This window comes from Pleurodeles waltl, chromosome 6 (assembly GCF_031143425.1).
Source record: "Pleurodeles waltl isolate 20211129_DDA chromosome 6, aPleWal1.hap1.20221129, whole genome shotgun sequence".
NCBI classification, from domain to species: domain Eukaryota; kingdom Metazoa; phylum Chordata; class Amphibia; order Caudata; family Salamandridae; genus Pleurodeles; species Pleurodeles waltl.
Window position 1 is genome coordinate 537,214,231 of NC_090445.1, and position 22,750 is coordinate 537,236,980.

A 22,750-nucleotide genomic window follows, 5' to 3' on the forward strand; every position below is an offset into this window, starting at 1 on the left:
GGAGAGGAGACCGGGCTGAACCTCAACAGTGGGAGAGCCAGCAGAAGCAGTCTTAGCCCCCACAAGCAACCCACTGGCAGCAGGCACAGTAAGTTGCGATGAGGCCTAGTCAGCATACCAGGAGAGGAGTCCCATTTCGCTGGCACAGCAGAGAGGAGACTGTCCTTGCAGGGATGAAGTGTTGGAGGCCGGGGCTGCTCGGAGCCTGAAGATCCCTTGACGCAGGAGCCAACAAACCTTGATTGCTGTAAGCATTGCAGTGCTCAGGGGTACTGTCCTGCAAGGGGAGGCAGGGGCTTACCGTCTCCCAAAATAGACAGAGGGCAGAAAGGGCCAAGAAGACCACTCCGGACCACCACCTGTGTTGCAGGATCCATGCAGTTCCAGAGAGGAGAAGATCCATTCAGCCGGACGTTGTTGCCATAGGTTCCTGCAGTTGCAACGGCCGTTACTTCTTTGCTCCAACTGAGATTCTTTCTTGCTTCTTGGTGCAGCTGAAGTCTTGCCGACTCCACTTGGACTCCTCTGCATTAACCACTCTTGCTCCTTGCCACCGGAACCGCTGCTGAACTTCACAGGAACCAAACAAGCCTGCAATTCCAGAGACGACCTTGCCTTGCAACATTGTTTGTCTGGGACCTTCCAGCAATTGCAACTTTTCAACGGCTGTGCATCCTCTGGGGTCGGCAAGACTTCAGCTGCACCAGAGGAGCAAGAAGGAATCTCCCTTGGAGTGAAGGAGTCACTCTCCTGGATCCGCAGGCACCCAAGGCAAGACGTCTGGCTGCTCTCTGCTTAAAATGTTTGAGAGTCTCAATCCTTTGAAATAAACAGTTGTCTTTGTTACACACAGTACCTGGTATTCATCAAAATTAACGACGCATGGAGACCGCATGGAGGAGGAGATGCATGGAACAATAAGGTGTGTCGGATTTGCTTACGTGGCACAGATCATAGTTTCTTTCCACGCTGCAAAGGGCTTGCGTCGTCTTTTGGGGCACAGTCTTGGTTCCTCACTATGATGCAGGGACATTTTGATGCCCAGGGATGATGCAAGGAGAATCCTTGACACGCAGGAAGAAGGTGCCAGCGCTGCGTCAGTCCGGTAGGCAATACGTCACATTTTCCATTGCAAGACGGATGCTGCACCGAATTTCCACTCGGGAAGTTAGGCTGCATCGTTCCAGTCAGCTGTGCGGCTATTTCTTGGTCGCAATGCAGGGTTTGCGTCAAATTCGGCAGGTGGTGCGTCGATTTTCGACACAGAAGGAGTTTCCTGAAGAGATGAAGTCTTTTTTTCCCCCCCGAGACTTCAGAAAACAGGAGGCAAGCGCCATCCAAGCCCTTGGAGAGCACTTTTGGGGAAGGCAGAGTCCTTCTCAGCAAAGTCCAAGGCCAGCAGGGCAGCAGTCTTTCTCAGCAAAGCAGTCCAGATGAGTCCTTTGGTCAGCCAGGCAGTTCCTCTTGACAGGGTGCAGCTGTAGATCCAGAAGTGTCCAAGTTGGTGGGGCTAAGAGACCCAGTTTATATTACCAAAAATGCCTTTGAAGTGGGCAAGACTTCAAAGAGTGGTTTTGAAGTGCACAAGTTCCCCTTTTAGTGGAGTCCTGTCTGCCAGGATCCCAGTAAGGGGTTTAGCAGTCCATTGTGTGAGGGAAGGCCACTGGCCTTTGAAATGTGTCAGGCCCTCCACCCTTCCAGCCCAGGAAGACCCATTCAATATGCAGCTGAATGCAGGTGTGGCTGGGTGTCCTGTGTTTGTGGTTGTCTGAGTGAAATGCACGAGAGCTGTGAACCAGCACAGACCAGACATTGATTTGAGACAGGCTGTAAGACACAGATGGTTTTAAGTGCAGAGAAATGCTCACTTTCTAAAAGTGGCATTTCTAAAATAGTGATATAAAATCCAACCTCGCCAATAAGCAGGATTTTCCATTACCATTCTGACCATACTAAATATGACCTGGTTACCCCTTTCAGATCAGAATCTACCACTCAAAAAGTATGTGAGGGCAAACCTAAGGCTAGTCTATATAAGGAGTTTTTCACTACCAGGACATATAAGAAACATATGTACATGTCCTGCCTTTTACCTACACAGCACCCAGACCCCTATGGGTTACCTAGGGCCTACCTTAGAGGTGACTTGTGTAGAAAAAGGGGAGTTTGAAGCTTGGCAGCGTAATTTAAACTGCACACACAGGCACTGCAGAGGCAGGCCTGAGACATGGTTAGGGGGCTACTTATGTGGGTGGCACAACCACTGCTGCAGGCCCACTAGTAGCATTTAATTTACAGGCCCTGGGAACATGTAGTGAACTTTACTAGGGACTTATAAATAAATTAAACATGCCAATTGGGGATCAACCAACGTTACCATGTTTAAGGGAGAGAGCGTATGCACTTTAGCACTGGTTAGCAGTGGTAAAGTGTGCAAAGTCCTTAAACCAGCAAAAAACAGTATCGGAAAAGTGGAGGGCGGTAGGCAAAATGTTGGGGGATGACCACCCTAAGGCTGGCAGGTCTGGCACCTCCCAACCGCCCAGGGCTCTAGCTATTTCCTACTATTTCTTACCTATGCTTGTTTTTCTATGCTAATTCATAGTACTTACCGTGTGTGTGTGTGTGTGTGTGTGTGTGGTATAAGGTGCAAACATCATAGGTGTCCACCAAGCCAGCTTCCTACAAGTTGAAACCACTGTCTGCACCTCAGCAACCCAGGCCCGACTCCGCCCAGGTTTTACTGGCCTTCAGCGCCTACAGGCATGGCCCTGAGATCGCCCCCCGGCAGTGCAGGCCTCAGTGTTAGGTCGGCGGTCCACCATCAGCCACTTGGCACATCCGCAGCGTGGGGGGCAGGGTGTCAACAATTTGCAGTCTCCGCACCCGGTGGGGCTCGGTAGCCCTATGCCTCTCTGTCACCACAGCCACTGTGAGCCTTTTAAGTGGGGAAGACTCAATCCCCACTGGTGATTAAGCTCCTCTCCTGGTTCCACCACACTTGTCGGATTTAGGCTGAGTGGCCCACTGTTGCATACTTGCCTCGGCTGATCTGATAATTGCAGATGGATGTGTGCAGCCTTTATTTTAGGATTTTAGGGGAGTCGGGGGCTGGGGCTTCAATGCTGCGTGGCCATTTTGGATGCTGACGTTGCTGCGCCCCCTCAGTAAGTTGATACTTGATGGAGCAAGGCCATAACCACTGCCAAGAGCACATGCCACATAACAAGAAAGAGAATGGATGCTAAATATTTTCTCCTTCATGGGATCTTCATTGATATTAATGAGCATGAATGCTGTTGTACAGGACGTTGGTACCCTTTTTCAAAAGCAAGAACTTTTATTAAAGACAACATAAATAATCTATCTGACCTAATTTTGTTTTGTTCTTTTTTTGTTTTTTTGTTCTTCGTTTAAAAATCTGACAGTTTAGCTTTCACCAAGTAACTGCGATTCCGGTTGAAATCCGTTCAGGAAGAGTTTCTTCCTTCTTTTAAAAGCACAGTGTGAGGTCATGGCATCTCACTATGTTTCATGCTACTAATTAAATAATGTGATATTAAATTATACTAATGTGCTTGCAGTTGCATTTGTATAGTGCTTCATATCTTGTTATAGAGCAGTGCTCACTTGATTGCTTTGTACAGACTTTGATCTGTGGTTCTTCACAACAGAGGGTCTTCATTGGGAAATTTTGTATCTGATTGGTTACTTATAACCGCAGCTTCCACACCTCAGAATAACCCCTACCCCCTGTCCCCCAAGTGCTATACAGGGTCCATAGATTTTAAGAAGCAGTGCTTCTTGTAGTACCATATGGCGTCATACAGCTCCACTCTGGATCCATACCTCTCCAGAAGTGACAGAGCAAAGCTACATCTAAGTGTAAACCCTTACGCTTGAAACAGTTCTTTTCATTCTGCACCTTCTGTTGTGGATCCAGGGCTCTCTTGAATTTTTCAGGTCTTCCAACAACTTCCAGATTTTTTACAGTATGCTAGGGAACAATGTCCGCACCGAAAACTGTGATCAAGTCCTAGTGGAGTCATGGTTCGCCTCTTAAAGGGTTTGAGGATGCTGTATTCCAGTGACTGTGGTTAGAGAGATACAATCCTATTGTTGTTTAGCTTGGTGTTTTAGCCCTTGTTGTTGTGTTCCCTGGGTTGTGATTAGGGACTGGTTCTGTAGCTATTAGGACTGGTGCTAGTGGCTGGGTGATGGCAGTTTACAAGACTTTTTCAGTAATCTTTAGTGTTTTGGACAGTCATACTTTGCCATTGTAGGCTCTGTCCGTTTATCCTCCACCTCATGTTCTTTCTGCAGTGTGCTCCGTACTCTAGGGAGTAAGGTAGATTCCCTAGTTCCCCTGTGGTATCCTTTTCTTTGTATTTCCTTAGTGGTTCTGCATTAACATTTTAAAGTTGTATGATGTTTCGCCCCTGGTTACTTGAAGAGCGAATGTTTTATGACCCCATTCAAGTGTGAATATGTGTTTTTGTGTTCTTGTCCCAGTGTATCTAGTGTCTAACCCCAGTGGCATGAAGAGATCTGTGGTTGGGTGTCATAATTGCCTGTATGGCTTTTGAACCTGAGTCAAGGATATAAGTACTTGAACTTTGTATTGAGCCAGTCATTGTATACTGAAACTGATTGGGTGAAATTGAACGTTTAGACAGTCTGCATCATAGTGAGATTAAGAGGTCTAGTTAGGTATACTGTTGAGGTATTGTTTAAATTGGCTTGTTAGTTTGTAGGATGAATTTTGTTTAGCCTTTACTGTGCGGCAGTGTTGTATGGTAGGAGACTGATTGTTTGGTAAAGGTCTACCTTTATAGTGATTTTGCCCCCTTGGCCAGAGTCTGATGCACTAACAAATGTATATTTTTCTCTTCACCTAGAGACCCCATCATTCATAAGACCTCTAGAGGATAGAACGGTGTCCAGAGGTGAAACTGCTGTGTTGCAGTGTATTGCTGGAGGAAGTCCTCCCCCTCGCCTGAACTGGACCAAAGATGACGGGCCTCTGGCCGTAACAGAAAGGCATTTCTTTGCTGCAGGCAATCAACTGCTTATAATTGTTGATGCAGGGCCTGAGGATGCTGGGAAGTATACATGTATCATGTCCAATACTCTTGGCACAGAGCGTGGACACATCTACCTTAATGTAATTTCGTCCCCCAACTGTGACTTATCTCCAAATACAGTTGGATACGGAGATGATGGCTGGACCACAGTTGGTATTGTGATCATCGTAGTTGTGTGCTGTGTTGTGGGCACCTCTCTAGTATGGGTCATCGTAATATACCACATGAGACGGAAAAATGAAGACTACAGCATAACAAACACAGGTGAGTTAACTCTGGTGTGCTGAGATTTTTATGTGTAATTCTTCTTTATAATGAAGGATAAATTGATGTTCGATGGCATGTGTGGCTGTAGATACACATGCTCTGGATACTCCTGCCATCTAGTGTTGGGATCGGAGTGTTAAAATTTGTTTTCCTTTGAGGAAGCATTTTTCTGAATCACAAGATCAAGTGACTCCTCTTTCTTGGTGCTACTGTGCATGGAATCCTTTGTTATATTGTTTTCCCTCCACCGTCTGGTTCGGAAATGTGTGTCTTCGCTCTTCCGACTCACTCCGGTTTGAAATCTTTCCTTCCATCTCCTCTTTATCGACGGTATTTTCTCAATCACGTCTTCTCTTTTGTCTCCACTCGTTGATCCGGGCACCGACTGCTCGCCCTTTGGGGTGACTTCACTCGTTTTGGTCCTACCTCACCACGTGGCACCGAAAAATATGCTGAGCTGATGGAATGAACGTTGTTTTGTTTCTGTCCTCAGTGCCTTGCAAAATTCCCTGACACTAACCAACATCTGGTGTGTAAGTTGAGCCTCTGCCCGACCACCAGGGAGCTACCTGTGATGCCTGTAAATCCTTCCGGTCGAAGAAGACCCTTCGGGACCGAAGAGTTTGTTGGTTGGAGATGTGCACAAGACTCCGGACGACACCCTGGACATCTTTTGGGAAGAACACACCCAGGAGGAGCCAGAACTAGAGGAGGCCTTTTAGATCCAGGACTTAGACTCCAACGCGCATTCGGATATCGAAAACCACAAAGTGACATCCACGCGGGCCTGTGAGTACTGTGCCCCCTCCTCATCCCCATCCTAAGACTGTTAAAAAAGCCCTTTGTATAGGTCACTGGACTACCACCAGGCCATGGCTGGATCTGAAAAACAGTTTTGGGTGCCCCACCTTCTGGCTCTACTCTAAAGATAACCAAGACAGCATCTTCTGTGTTGACCTCTGGCACCTCGGTCCAGGACATTGTTGCCCTCTTGGTCTGAACTTCGGCTCTGAGCTGACCAGCGTCCACCTGTGCTTTGGTGCCGCTGAAAGGACACTGACTGAAAACTTTGATGTCGAAAACAAGGGAGCCAACACCTTTCGAGCAGAAAGACTCCAGCTAGTCTTCAGCTATGTCATCAGATATTTTGTTTGGATGTTCGATAGTGCCGCCTCCATATCCATGAGGGTACAGGTTCATTATTGCTTCCCCACCTGTAATGTTGAAGAGGAAACTGTCCTTCCAAGAGGCTTTGGACGCTTCTCCACCCCCAAAGGTCACTAAGGACAAGGCTACCAGCACAACTTAAAAGCCGCCTCCTCCGCTGCCTCCTCCTCCTCCACTTTCTCCTCTTCTTTCTCCACCTCCTCCACTCCTTGCTTCTCCACCTCCCTCCCCTCCTCGTTCACCAGTCTCACCTATTGCAGGAGATCTGACGCCTTAGGGTTCCTCTGTATATATTGGGGATGATTTGGGTGGGGCACAGTAGGACCCAGATCCATGCGATACATATGACACTTACCTGATGTTAATTACTGACAGACTTGTACCCTGCAAGACCCTTCCTGTCAGAGGATAGTACCGCCTACCAGCAGGTAGTAGCTTGGGCAGCCACCTTCCATAGTGTTGAGCTGCAGAGGAACCCCATTGAGCATGACTTCTTGCTCGATACCTTTACATAAACACATAGGGATATCTATCTTCTTCCCATGCTCCCTGGCATGCTTCGTGATGCAGACACTTTTAAATAACCTATCCGCTCTAGGGTTATCACCTCTAGAGTAGACCAGAAATATAAGCCTGCTCCCTCTAACCAGATATTCATCCTATCCCAGGTCCCTCCAGAATATATAATGGCTTCCACTGCATGGAAATGGGCCAATAGTCAGGCGACCGGGGACTCTCCTCCTCCTCCAGACAAGGAGAATAAAAAGCTGGATGCTTCAGACAAAAGGGTGGCTTCACAGGCAGCCAGTCATTCGCCAACTCACAGTCCCTGCTAGCTAGATACGACTGGACTCTCTGGGATGAAATGGAGGAACTCCTCCATTTTCTCCCGGATGAGCACTGCAAAAGAGGGCAGCAGATTGTTACAGAGGGGCAGACAGTCACAAACAACTCCAACCGCTGTGCCCTAGATGCTGAAGAGATAACTGTACATGGCATTAACACTAGTGTTTTAATAAATGGGTTTCGATGTTATGGGTTCAAACCAGAAGTCCAGCAAACAGTGCTTAATATGCACTTTGACAAGGAGCACCTTTTTGCCCTCACAAAGGGGCACTTTTCGTCTTCCCAAATAGAGGTGGTTACAAATCTACAACCTCAGGGGCGTCTACTTCCCAGCCCAGACAAGCGTTAGCCTCATATTTTAGAAGTTTCTTCATGGGAGCCTACAGGGGCAATAACAGAGGCAGATGTAGGAGCACCACCACCCAAGTCTGCACCTCCACTGCAAATCAGTGACTACCTCCATCTTCCCCCCGCCTACTCCACATCTGTCGGGGAACAATTTAAAAATGTTCATTCAGAATGGGTCAACATCACCACTGACCAATGGGCCTTTCCATTATCCAACATGGTTACTGTCTGGAGCTCATTACCACTCCTCCTCCTCCCTCACAGACTATCCTACAAGCATCTCACACTTCTCAAACAAGAGGGGCCATCAAGCCTATCCCCTTACAACAACAGGGTTCAGGATTTGTGGTTTCAGGCAAATATAGTCACGACTTCCCCCCAGAGTCTACAGAAGATGCTTAGCAGTAGTTGCTGCACATCTCAGAAGACAAAACATACACATTTTCCCTTACCTAGACGACTGGCTTATTAAAGCCAGCACACTACCACAGTGCTAATATAACACTCAGATGGCAGTGGACATGATTCACACATTGGGATTTACAATCCGCTTTGCCAAATCCTATTGGCAACCTCTATAGATAAGCCCTATCTAGGAGCTGTTCTCAGTGCAAAGGGTGGGGCTAGCAAAACCAAACCTGGACCGCATTCAGAATTTTCAGTCTCTGCTCCCCCAGTTTCAGGAGAATCACACGTACACAGTCATGCACTTTTCAGGGATGATGAGGTTCTGCATTGCCACCGTTCCCCATGCGAGACTCCACATGCGTCCCCTACAGCAGTGTCTCATCAGTGGTCTGAGTCACAGAGTCACCTGGAGGATTTAGTGTTAGATCGCCATACACGCTGCTCTCTGCAACGCTGGAACACCACCAACCTGTTGAAAGGGTGGACTTTTCTGGACCCTGTGCCTTGGGGTTCATCTGATGACAGATGTATCACTAACAGGTTGGGGTGCTCATCTTTAAGACCTCCCAGTACAAGGCCTCTGGGTTCTCAGTCACCAAGCCCTTTATATCAGTTACCTCAAGCTTCAAGCAGTCTTTTTAGCCCTGAAAGCATTTCTTCATCATCTGTCTCACAAGATTGTCTTAGTCCTGACAGACAATATGACAGCCATGTATTGCCAACGAAACAAGGGGGGCACAGTTGGCCCTCCACCACCACATTCACTTGGTGGCAGAGTATCTCCCAGGAACGGGCCATGACTTTGCAGACCTGCTCAGCAGGATGCAGCAACAACTCCACGAATGGGAACTCCACCCACAAATTTTTCAAAAATGCTTCCTAAAGTGGAGAACTCCTCAGATAGCCCTTGTCGCCACAGCAGAAAACACAAAATCCTCAAGCTTTGCCTCCAGGTTCCCATATCCTCTATCCAAGAGCAACGCTCTATAGATGAACTGGTCAGGGATATTTTCTACCTCTCCCTCTCATTCCATTTATGGTTTGAAGGAATCAGACCGACATCTCTCACAGTGATTCTTGTCGTTTGGGCGCATCAGCAGTGGTTCACCACACTTCTGGACCTCTCAATAGTTCACCACAAAAAGCTCCCCAACAGGCCGGACTTTCTCACTCAAAATCAAGGGCAGATCAGATATCCAGACCACAAGTCACTCAACCTTGCGATAAAGCTCCTGAAGTCATAGTTTGGTTACTTAGGATTGCCAGTGGAATGTATGGACATTCTCAGGGAAGCTCATAGTCCCACAAATAAAGCACGTTATACTGCAAAATGGAAACGTTTTGTATGCTGCTGCCAGCCCAAAAGTGTTAATCCCATCAAAGCTACTATCCAAAATGTTCATGTGCTCCATTTACAAATAGCAAATTTAGCTCACACTTCCATTTGTTTACATCTCGCAGCTATAGCTGCATATCTACAAAACATACAACATACTTCCTTGTTCAGCGTCCCAGTCATCAAGGTTTCATGGAAGGCTTTAAAAAGGTTATTCCACCCATAGTACCTCCCGCACCATCCTGGAACCTCAGTATTGTGCTTACCAGGCTTGGGGGCCCTCCTTTTGAGCCACTTCATTCATGTCCTCTTCAGTATCTTTTTTGGAAAGTGGCCCTTTGAGATGCTATCATGTCACTCAGAAGTGTTAGTGAGCTTTAGGCCCTAACCTTGAAAGAACCTTTCTTCCAAATCCATAGAGATAAGGTGGCCCTTTGCACAAACCTGAAGTTCCTTCCTAAAGTGGTTTGCCAATTCCATATCAGCCAGTCCGTTGAACTGCCATTCTTCTTTCTGCGGAAAGAGCCTTACACACTTTAGATGTTAAACAAGCACTTATCTTTTACACTGACAGAACAAAAGACTTTAGGAAAACCAAACAGCTCTTTGTAGCTTTTTCACTACCTCAGAAAGGTAGCCCAATATCCAAAAACAGCATAGCTAGATGGTTAGTAAAGTCTATACAAATATGCTATGCTAAAGCAAAGAGACCGTTTACCTGTTACTCCTAGAGCAAATTCCACTAGGAAAAAAGGGGCCACCATGGCTTTCCTCAAAAATATACCTATAGCTGACATTCGTAAGGCTACTACATGGTCTACACCACATTCATTTACAAAGCATTACTGTGTGGATGCACTAGTCCGTCAGCAAGCCAACGTAAGTCAAGCTTGCTACACACACTTTTCCAGTCCACTGCAACTCCCACAGGCTAGCCACCGCTTTTATGGAGGGACTGCTTTACAGTCTATGCAGAGCATGTGTTTCTACAGCCACACACGCCATCGAACAGAAAATATTACTTACCCAATAAGCATCTGTTCGTGGCATATAGTGCTGTAGATTCACATGCACTCTCCCTCCTCCCTGGATTCCTGTGGCCGTTCCAGTTACTTTATATTTGTTTACACTTGTATATATGTAGTTAAATTTGCATGGACATCGGTTTCTCTATACTTCCTCTACACACCTTTTCTCGCCCATCTGCGGGGAAAGCAGTCTAACAGAGGAGTCAATGTCCATGCGCAGTGTCACTGTGAAGGAGGAATCACTCCATCCCATGACTCGGAAAAATGCTTCTGCGAAGATAAACAACTTGCTACACTTTGGACCCAACACTAGATGGCAAGAGTATGCAGAGCATGTGAATCTACAGCACTAGATGCCACTAGCAGATGCTCACTGGGTAAATAACATTTTGACTAAGGTGGTGAGCAATTCACATTGTAAACTGTTTATATTTTTGTTAATGTAGCAATACTCTGATTCAGATTTTAGAAACCTTACCTGGAATGCTACCAAATGCCTGAGTTGTATTTGCTGTCCTCCAAAAAGTAAAATCATGTGTCTGTTATTTATCCCTGTTTCCTGTAAGAAGAAAATCAAGTGTGTGATGCATCTCTCATCCTCAGATGGTGAATAGATTGGCTGCTGGCATGATTATACAGGGATAGAAGACATGATTCTGCAGAATAGTTGGAAACCAGTAGGCTCTGTCATACACCTACCTTCATAAAGTGGTAATGCTTGCAGGGTACTTAAAGGGTGTTACTTGACCTCTTCATTCTTGGGTTTGCCTGCATGATGAAGTATGAAATTGGGCCTTGTGACCCCATGAGTTGTCCGCTGCACAGCTGTCAGAGGCCTTTAAGAGTTTGTTTACACTTGGAGCACTAGCCAGAGTAACACACATATGACAGTGAACCACAGACATAACAAATGATGCTTTCAGCAACCTAATAACTGGTAAAATGGGAAATAAATCATAAGAAATTCATAACTCTTCCATTTTTACTTTCAAACTTTGCCTCCCTGACGTAGGCAGCTAAGCCTGAAAGCATCATTCGGGACTAACTGGGTATTATCAGACTTTCTCAGCATCTCCTTTACACCTTGGATATTAAGGCCTACTCTTAATGAATTAATGTGCTGCATCCGTTGCAGTAAATTCAAGCACTGCATCTGTTGCAACAGCGAAATACTGCCAGTTAGAAAGTTCGATTCATTTGCTTCAAAGAAGACACTTGTAAAAGTAAAGATTCATGTCTTATAACAGCAGAAACAGTCTTCATGTTTAAAGCTTGAACAAGAGTCCACTTTTACATAGACCTATTACTAAGACGAGGACAGACATTCTTTGATCAGATGCATAAGAAGTCAGAATTGGAATAATGAACTTCCCAAAACTTTGGACTATTGTAATTGCTAAAGTTATTGTGATACGTAAGCTGCCTTGGAAAATGTTTCCCACAACTGCATTAGTAAAGTCTTCCAAAATTGATGATGCTTAAGCGATAAACAAATGGACTTAAGTACTACTGGCATATTTGTCTACAACTTCCTATTGACTTTATCCAGATTGTCCATAGAATGGTGGTCTGTGGCACTTGAACATCTTTTCACAACATGGGTTTCTTGAGTATATTTTCCTCCACTCTGAATTATTATACCAAATGTAATTCACTATTTATCTATTACCTTTCTTATAGAGAGGCTGATCTCTATGTTCACATAAATTTAAAACCATGTCAATTTTGTTTTCAGTGATCTCTTCAGAGACTGCATTAGAGAGAATGTTCTTGTGCCCCATTACCTAAAAATTGTTTACTTTTTATTTTTTCCCCTCCAAATATTATATCTGTTGTTAATTTTAAAGCATGATTAGGTGCTTGGTGAGGTATTTGACTCCTAGGTTTGTAGCATAACTCCATCAATCGTAGCGGTTATATAGCTTTGGTTTTCCTTATTTTTTAGGTTTTGTGGGAAACAAAGGTAAGTGTTACCCATCCAAACATGAATAAAAGCAGCTGGTTTTTAGCATGTCTTGCCATAGGTCTTGAATGTGATACAGCGTGCTCCCAGACATGAGGAGTTTATCAATTCCCGCTGTGGCCTCGTAGTCTGCTGCCTTCCATTCCATTGCGAAAAGCCTCTCTGTTGCCTTTCTTTAATCAGTATCTAATCCATTTCTCAAGTCTGCTGTCATTTTGTGACCGTGTGTTGGCCCTGAGGGCGCTTCGGGTCACCACATGCTCCGGATTGCTCTTCTGAGAATGAAGATGCTACAGAGGTAATGGAACAGACGCCATTTAAAAGATGGCCACAGTGCCATTCTAAATGCCCATAGAGCAACCTCCACACCATCTACAATCTTTGCCTTACACCATCCGCAATCTTTGACTCTCAGCAGAGTCTGTTGAGCGCCATTGTGACTGTTGCCTGGCATTCAGGAGCAAAAAGACTGTCAGTGTCGAGGCCGCCTGTGGGCCCACAGCAGGATGACCAAATTCTCTACAGAAATGCCAGATATCTTTGGAAAGCCTTATCCATTCAGTGCTGAGGCAGAGGATGAAGCATTGGGTGAGTCTGACCTTCCAGCCAAGTCCTCTGTTCATCGACTGACTTATTGGAGTCAGGGAAGGAAAAATTCAAGGAAGAAGATTCACGTGAGAGCGCTCAATCCCCTGCTGTCGGCTCCAGTCCAGGCTTGTAGACCATGTCTCACTTGAATACTGTCTATGTCCACTCCCTTCTCAAATCTCAGAAACGGCTGCACTTCGGCGTGTCGACCCCTGTGCTGAAGCCACCACTTTCACATACACCACAGCCTATGAGTGCTGGTCAACACTGAAGCAAAAGCCTACGAGTTGATAAAAGACCCTTCCAAGGGCATCGACCCTCAACTAGCCTTGAATCCAAGGACGCCTGTCAGCACCAAATCCTCGAAGCAGGCACCATCATTAAAGCTGAAAGCGGTACCGAAGCAACCACTGCTGGCACCAAAACCACTTTCGGATCCGTGACTTTCTGCTTTTGACATTGAAGAACGCCCCATCCTTGAGAGGCAACTGCAGAAGCTGGATGAAAGGCATAGGAGGGACGTCATCCACCCAAGCACAGGCAAGACCTCTGCTTTGGAGAAGACCTTGCCAAAGAAGCGCAGGCTTGCTGTCACGGAAATCCTATCCCTCTGTCCTCCAAGAGGAGGTAAGGACAAAACGTCTGCTCCTCCACCTGTTCCTTCGCTGCAGCCGTCACCTCAACTTTCACCTCCTCCACCTTCACCACCTATACCACCATCTCCTTCACCCCCCCCCCCCCCCCCAACCTTCATATGCCTTCTCCCCACAGGGTCCCAGAGTCATGTGCCAACATTAGCAGTCCTAGCCCTTAATCCTCAGCTGAGGATCATGATGTAGACCCTTGGAATACATCCCAGTTAGAGCCTCCATGCTGGATGACGCCACAGCTTTTATTCAGTGTGTGGCTGCTTACCATAAGGTTGAGATGTATGCCACCACCAAGGTGGAAAACAATTTGGTGGAGATGCTCTCAGAGACAAAGTGCACAGTCCAGTACCTCAGATGCTCAAGAGTATGATAAGTTCTCTGCCACTGAAATATTGTGTGGTGACATCCATGTATTGAAAAGAAATATAGGCTGGTACCCTCTAATTTGCCCAATATCAGGGACATGTTCCACCAAATTCCTTAGTGGTTACCATTGCTAGAAAGAGAATAGTAGACCAGGCCACTAGGAATGCTCTGCCTCCTGACAAGGAGAGTAAACAGATCAATGATGTGGGACACATAGTAGTGTTGGGTGTGGCCACATATTGATGGATCCCCTCTCTCAATCCTAGAGCCTGGGAAGAGATGGAAGGGCTCCTTCAGCAGCCTCCCTAACCAGAAAATAAGAGAAGGGAAGGCAACCATCAGGTGTGTCCTGGATGAGTTGTATACAGCAGCCAGTGGAGTGAATACCTCAGTCATTCGTCAGCAAAAATCCTAGCTCTTCCTGTGACTGGCTTCAAGCCTGGGGAGCAGCTGCACCTCCTCAACCTGCCGTTTGATGGGGAACATCTGTTTGGACCCCAGGCCGACACCATCCTTGACAAATCAAGGACACAGAAACTGCCAAGGTGATGGGTGCCCTATAGGTTCCGTCCAGCAGGAACTCCTTTTGGAGGCAACAGCCAAGAGGGGGTTCGAAAGCCACTTCTTGAGAACCAATCCAGCCCTACCATAGGCAGCAACAGGGTTATCATCATCATCATCATCAGCCGTCTGACGGGTCAAGCATTCCACCCAAAGCTTCTGCCACTCCGTCCACAGTTAAGTGCCTTACAGGAATGATGGCTTACATGCATTGCCATAGTGCCAAACGCCAAGCTTCATATGTACCCCCTTCGAGCTTGCTTCTGAACCCAGTGGTCACAGACAGAGGGTCAGATGGAGCACCTAATACATCTATTGCTGTCTGCAGTGGTGGAACACCACAATCTGTTTCAGGGGCAGGCCCTTTGCAGTCCCAGTTCCAGAGGTGACCATCACCATGGAAGTATCACTAGCTCACTGGGGACTGCATCTCAAAGACATGAGTCAACAGTTTGTGGCCACCTCATCTACTGGGTCTCCACATCAGCCACTTGAATCTTTTAGCCATTCAACTAGCTTTCCACGCCTTTTTTTCCTACATATTCAAGGCAAGGTAGTTATTGTGCCAACAGACAACTTCACTGCCATGATTTATCTGCAGAAGCAAGGATGCACGCACTCCCCTTAACTGTCAGCCCTAGCACAGCAAATTTGACCCTGGGCCATCGATCACCAAATCCAACTCCTGACAAAGTATCTCCGAGTGTGGACAATGACCTTGCTCAGAAAGACAGCAACAAATTCATGAATGGGAAGTCCTACTCCTTTACTTTGGTAGATACAGCACCTCAGGCATAGACCTTTTTGCCATGTCAGAAAAACGCAAAATACCCAAACTTCACTGCCAGGTTTCCAGACCCTCAGTTTTTGGGCTATGAACTTGTGTAGGAAGTTGACTCTGTATGCACTATTTCAAAGTAAGGAATAGCATGCACAGAGTCCAAGGGTTCCCCTTAGAGGTAAGATAGTGGCAAAAAGAGATAATACTAATGCTCTATTTTGTGGTAGTGTGGTCGAGCAGTAGGCTTATCAAAGGAGTAGTGTTAAGCATTTGTTGTACACACACAGGCAATAAATGAGGAACACACACTCGGAGACAATTCCAGGCCAATAGGTTTTTGTATAGAAAAATATATTTTCTTAGTTTATTTTAAGAACCACAGGTTCAAATTTTACATGTAATACTTCAATTGAAAGGTATTGCAGGTAAGTACTTTAGGAACTTTGAATAATCACAATAGCATATATACTTTTCAAATAAATCACATATAGCTATTTTAAAACTAGACACAGTGCAATTTTCAACAGTTCCTGGGGGGGAGTGAGAGTTTGTTACTTTTTGCAGGTAAGTAAACCACCTACGGGGTTCAAGTTTGGGTCCAAAGTAGCCCACCGTTGGGGGGTTCAGAGCAACCCCAAAGTTACCACACCAGCAGCTCAGGGCCGGTCAGGTGCAGAGTTCAAAATGGTGCCCAAAACGCATAGGCTTCAATGGAGAAGGGGGTGCCCCGGTTCCAGTCTGCCAGCAGGTAAGTACCTGCATCTTCGGAGGGCAGACCAGGGGGGTAGGTCACCGGGGGGGGGGGGGGACACAAGTTAGCACAGAAAGTACACCCTCAGCAGCACGGGGGCGGCCGGGTGCAGTGTGCAAACACGCGTCGGGTTTGTCGTTGAAATCAATGGGAGACCAAGGGGTCTCTTCAGCGATGCAGGCAGGCCAGGGGGGGGCTCCTCGGGGTAGCCACCACCTGGGCAAGGGAGAGGGCCTCCTGGGGGTCACTCCTGCACTGGAGTTCCGATCTTTCAGGTCCTGGGGGCTGCGGGTGCAGAGTCTTTACCAGGCGTCGGGATCTGGGAGTCAGGCAGTCGCGGTCAGGGGGAGCCTCGGTATTCCCTCTGCAGGCGTCGCTGTGGGGGCTCAGGGGGGGGGGCAACTCTGGCTACTCACGGTCTCGTAGTCGCCGGGGAGTCCTCCCTGAAGTGTTGTTTCTCCACAAGTCGAGCCGGGGGCGTCGGGTGCAGAGTAGCAAGTCTCACGCTTCCGCCGGGAAACACAGTTGTTTTAAAGTTGCTCCTTTGTTACAAAGTTGCAGTCTTGGGTGAACAGAGCCGCTATCCTCGGGAGTTCTTGGTCCTTCTAAAGCAGGGCAGTCCTCTGAGGATTCAGAGGTCGCTGGTCCCTGGGGAAAGCATAGCTGGAGCAGTGTCTTTAGAAGTAGGGAGGGAGACAGGCCGGTAGAGCTGGGGCCAAAGCAGTTGGTGTCTCCGTCTTCTCTGCAGGGTTTTTCAGCTTAGCAGTCCTCTTCTTCTTAGGTTGCAGGAATCTGAGTTCCTAGGTTCTGGGGAGCCCCTAAATACTGAATTTAGGGGTGTGTTTAGGTCTGGGAGGGCAGTAGCCAACGGCTACTGTCCTTGAGGGTGGCTACACCCTCTTTGTGCCTCCTCCCTGAGGGGAGGGGGGGGCACATCCCTAATCCTATTGGGGGAATCCTCCATCTGCAAGATGGAGGATTTCTAAAAGTCAGTCACCTCAGCTCAGGACACCTTAGGGGCTGTCCTGACTGGCTAGTGACTCCTCCTTGTTTTTCTCATTATCTCTCCTGGACTTGCCGCCAAAAGTGGGGGCTGTGTCCAGGGGGCGGGCATCTCCACTAGCTGGAGTGCCCTGGGGCATTGTAACACGAAGCCTGAGCCTTTGAAGCTCACTGCTAGGTGTTACAGTTCCTGCAGGGGGGAGGTGTGAAGCACCTCCACCCAGAGCAGGCTTTGTTTCTGTCCTCAGAGAGCACAAAGGCTCTCACCACATGGGGTCAGAAACTCGTCTCTCAGCAGCAGGCTGGCACAGACCAGTCAGTCCTGCACTGAACAATTGGGTAAAATACAGGGGGCTTTCTAAGATGCCCTCTGTGTGCATTTTTTTAATAAATCCAACACTGGCATCAGTGTGGGTTTATTATTCTGAGAAGTTTGGTACCAAACTTCCCAGTATTCAGTGTAGCCTTTATGGAGCTGTGGAGTTCGTTTTTTACAGACTCCCAGACCTTATACTCTTATGGCTACCCTGCACTTACAATGTCTAAGGTTTTGCTTAGACACTGTAGGGGCATAGTGCTCATGCACCTATGTCCTCACCTGCGATATAGTGCACCCTGCCTTAGGGCTGTAAGGCCTGCTAGAGGGGTGACTTAACTATGCCACAGGCAGTGTGAGGTTGGCATGGCACCCTGAGGGGATGCCATGTCGACTTAGTCATTTTATCCCCACTAGCACACACAAGCTGGCAAGCAGTGTGTCTGTGCTGAGTGAGGCGTCCCCAGGGTGGCATAAGATATGCTGCAGCCCTTAGAGACCTTCCCTGGCATCAGGGCCCTTGGTACCAGGGGTACCAGTTACAAGGGACTTACCTGGATGCCAGGGTGTGCCAATTGTGGAAACAATGGTACATTTTAGGTGAAAGAACACTGGTGCTGGGGCCTGGTTAGCAGGGTCCCAGCACACTTCTCAGTCAAGTCAGCATTAGTATCAGGCAAAAAGTGGGGGGGTAACTGCAACAGGGAGCCATTTCCTTACAAGGAGTCACTGAGATATTGGGACTTGAAAGACCTCTCCGAAGAAAAACATCTTGCAAGTGTCTGAGTCCACCACTAAATGGCAAGAATATGCAGAGCATGTGCATCTACAGCACAACATGCAATGAACAGATACTTACAGGTTAAGGAACATAATCCTTTTGTCTTCTTTTTGAAGCTTACTTCTCGAAAATAATCACTTGTGAGTGTATTTAAATGCCATTCTTCTTTGACCAGACTTGGGTTTGGTTTGTATGAGAAATTAGTTAAAGGTTATTGGACAAAGAAAAAGTGAAATGCAGTATGTATCATTTTTATCTGGAAACAAATATTGCATATTACCACACAAAATTTAATACTGAGCGCAAGTTTTAAATACCGGCAGAGTAAGTGAAGAAATATGGTAAGGTTCAACTTTGAAGGAGATGTTGACTGTGTCATGGGGGAAAAATCTTCATGTTTTTCCCCTACTAATTTCTACAAAATTAATGGAAATTGTGTGTCTTCAGCTTAGTGCTTAACAATTTTTGTGATCTGTGTGCTGAAACATTTCTAATATAATTGTATGTAAAAAGCACAACCTTGCTTGTATTGTACATTTTCTCAATCATTGAAATTTGTTGCATTAAAACTTTACTAGGACAACAAAAAAAACCTTGTGTTTACATTCAGGAATGTCAATCATGTTTGATTATTTTGATGGGAGTTCAATTAGAAGTCACTTTTCAGAACCATTTGTATTGTTGCTACCTTTATACAGAAGAAATGAACTTGCCTGCAGATATTCCCAGCTACCTATCTTCCCAGGGAACCTTGTCTGAACCTCCAGAGGGCTACAGCAACTCTGAAGCTGGCAGTCATCAGCAACTCATGCCTGCTGTAAATGGATATGTGCACAAAGGAACAGATGGTGATTACAAATCTCACGTTGTTGAAATAAAACAAAAGTTGCCATTTTTTAAACTCTATAATAAAGATGTAAACGTTGATTATCACAGATGAAACCAAAATAAGACATTCTGTTCAAAGTGCAAAATTTGCGATGTTCTCCATGTGTCAAAGATGTAGGAACAGTGGGCTAACCTGTGATGGTCTTTTCCTTTACAGGGTAAAAAAAGAAAAATAATAACATTGGGTGATAGTTGTTGAATATGGCAATTGGTTTTTTTTTCATACAAAGAGTAACAAAATCGATTGTGTACTTCAAGTGTTTCAAGACCCTACATGAAAGGAAGGTGGCTATCAGAGTAGTTCTAGAAACATTTTTCTATAAAACTAGTATAGGGGTACTGTAAAGTGAGGCACAGACATGGTTGAAATTTTGACAAAATTCCCTGGCTTAGAATCAGTAGCTGAAGACATGGTGTTTTGAATTCTGCAGGGCTCTTGAAATAATCTCTGTCAGGAACATGGCTACAGATGCTGCCCTGGCTGAATGTTGTTTAACATTTGGTAGAAAAAGTTTGTGCTGCCTACCAATTAGGGAAGAAGGAAGTGATCTATCTGGCAATAGCAGTTTTCGATGAGCAGTTATATTCGAATAGCTACCACCATAGGTTATGAAGACCTAATGTAGATTGTGGATCACTTGTTCTGCTCACATAAAATGTAAGGGTGCAACTGGCGTTATTGCTGTCGCTTCACCAATGCTGAGAAGATAACTGGGGAAACAAAATCTCATTTTGGTGTAGTTCTTTCAATGCCTTTGAGACCACAAATGATTGTGTCCTTGCCATTATCTTGTCCTGGTGAAAAACAATGTACAGTTCAGAAGTGCACAGTACTTGCTTCTTCAAAATACACCTCACAGGTGTAATGGCAACTTCCCAAGTGTTCAGACATTAATGTCACATCACCCTTTGTGTCCTTAACTCCTGCCCACCCAAACTGCCAAGTTGTAGCATTGTGTTTGTTAGGCAGAAAGATCTTTTTTCCATAGGTGTCTTTTCTACTGGCAGATCTTTGTAGAATGCATTCCCTCTGTTGTCTGATGGTACATATGGCTTTATATCCGTGTCCACTTTACCTTCATGAACATCGGGGTAGGTTTGCAAACCTGTCAGGCACTTTTTAACACTATAATTATGTGGAAACATACATCTCATTTGGGCCTGCAAGAAACTGGGTGTATAGACCTCTGTAGAGCTATGTTGTTCACAGCAAAAGACACCCTTACTAGATATTCGCCCAGATGGGGGAAGTATAGCAAAAGCAGACAGGTAAAGTCTAACAATATGTTACTATTAAATGTGACTGTTTTTTCCCTCAGTGACCCAGTGAGCTGCCTGCATTTTAAAATATTTGACATTCAATGAGAAGTCTTAATTTCAGGAGGCTTTAGCACTTGAGTCCATCTGTCAAGCTAGATATCCACGGTTCTCATAGCAGATTTCTACTCTGGTCTTTTACCTATATTTGTGAACATTGCAATAAACCGTGAATCATGATTACACAGTATAACAACTAACTGCTCTTCATGACCAGGCAGAGATGCACTCAACCACATTGTGCTACTTTGTCGAAAGGGCCTTGGGTTTTTGGAAGAGGTGTGCCTTTTCCCTGCATCATTGTACTGGCAAAGTCATAAACTACAGTGGGATAAGATATTTGTTCGACCCTGTGTTTTCAACTTCCCAAAGGTTACTAGCACAAGTTGCATTTTGCCAGTAAGGCTGGTATCCTTGGATTGGGTGCCTTGCTTGAACACGGACTGAAACTGGGGTCAGTACTAAGCATGTCTCATTTTATTTACAGCTCTCTTTCATGCCAATAAATTGTATACTGGGGTAAGAAGTCACTTTTACGATGCATGCAGCTTTTTCAGTTTTTGAGATCTCTTATTACATTGAGTGTACAGAACAAAAAGGCAGATCGTTGCTGCATAAGCGGCCTAGGCTAAAGAGGAGGAAAGAAAATATAGAAATTAAAGAAAGACAAGAAGCAGGAACCTATCTGCCGAATAGCTACACTCAAGAATGTTATGGCACAGAAAACAGCCTACCTCATTCACAAACTGCATTTTATAGTAAATAAAGTAGTACTGCGGTACTACCATTTACTAAAAAAGTTAATTCACAAACCAACAAATGTATATCTCCACCCACCTTGGTTTCTGTGGGGAGATCCCCACATTTTCAAGCTTACTAGTTGGTGGTAAATGGCAGGGGGACACAGTGCTCTTCTGCGTCTTAGGGCGTGGAAGGAGAATGATTATGAAAGTTGTCAGACTGCGGGTTGGGTCCTTTTTGTAGTCCTACTCTGTCTCTTCTGTAGAAGCATAAGACGGGAGCGGAGCCACCAGTCGCCAGCTCTCTGCACAAAGGACTCATTGCGTACATAATTTTCCAGAGCCAGTCTGGTGCCTTGAATGTTCCAAAAGTGAAGAAACTGCAGTTAGCTACAGTATCCACCAGAAAGAATGTTACAGAAGGAAAGTAACTTGTTCTTCTCTTTCTCCATGATGGAACATATTCTAAGACGCTTTTGACTCTGTAGGTCAGTGCTACTTTATGTAGGCGTACACTCAGTTGGAGAACTATTTTTGAAAGTCATTGAAAGCCTGGATTGCTATCAGGCCTTTTGGTTTTTCACTTTCTGACATAGGGAGAGTTCCATAAGGTCCTAGGTATTCCTCATTGATGTGGCCTCACAAGACTTTGGCTGTTTGTGTATCCTTCTGGACCGGATGTTCTTCTGGTAGTTTGGAATGAATGTGCTGCCATGAGGAGCAGTCCGCATTAGTTTGCATAAGGTAGGCCTGTGTCTCCAGTGGTAGAGTAGGAATAAATGATGGTCTGAAATGCTACTCAGGTTTTGCCAGTGGTTTAGAATGTTTGCAAACATTTTCCCCATCACCTTTTGTTTGTTTGATGCAATAGCACAGTTAGAAACCTTTGCATAAATCCATTCTGCAACATATTGTAGAGGGAAAACGTTTTAAGTGAGTGTGGCTTAAGCTAAAAGAGTGAGTTGGATTCTTGTGCTGGGCACATACAGGCTACACAGCGAATTCGACCACCATGCACTGGCCTCTGTTAATTCCCTTTTGTCTCTCCTTAAAGTCATTTTAGATGTTAACATTAGTCAAGAGTATCTTAGCTTTAATTTGTTTAGAACCATACCACCCCATCAGAAAGTTATCTTCATACCTTACTCAACAGATGAGCTTTAATTATTACATTGATTAAACAAATTGTTTATCTATATACCAACAATTGTGTGAATTGTGGAGACATTTACATTCCTTTAGTTTCCTTTAAGCAAACTGTAGCTAACAAGATAAAGTCCTCTACTACAGTTCTTTATCAAAAAAGCAAAAATGTATCTTTCAGGTAGGCTTTAAGCTCATTGTACAACAGTAAAATCACCCTCTGCTACCCTTATGGGGTAAAGGTCTAATCTCTCTATTTCCATGGTGGTCGCAGCAGTGCAGTTGCTTGAAAATAAATCATATACACTGGGTCCAGATTGCTTTTCCCTTCAGAATATTTAAATACTCACAATTGCTTTCTGTTTCACTTCACATTTTTAACACACATCACTGCAAACATAGCTTTGCCATCCCACACA

At 45.6% G+C, this 22,750-nt stretch overlaps 1 protein-coding gene across 1 annotated transcript in view; it reads left to right on the plus strand.

Annotated features, from left to right (window-relative positions):
* Window positions 1-22,750, plus strand: part of LRIG2 (leucine rich repeats and immunoglobulin like domains 2) — a 166,489-nt gene that overhangs the window by 113,234 nt on the left and 30,505 nt on the right. The window contains exons 15-16 of the mRNA XM_069238690.1: window positions 4,899-5,348; window positions 18,942-19,091. Of these exons, the coding sequence (XP_069094791.1) occupies window positions 4,899-5,348; window positions 18,942-19,091 (600 nt within the window). The remainder of the gene's footprint in view (window positions 1-4,898; window positions 5,349-18,941; window positions 19,092-22,750) is intronic.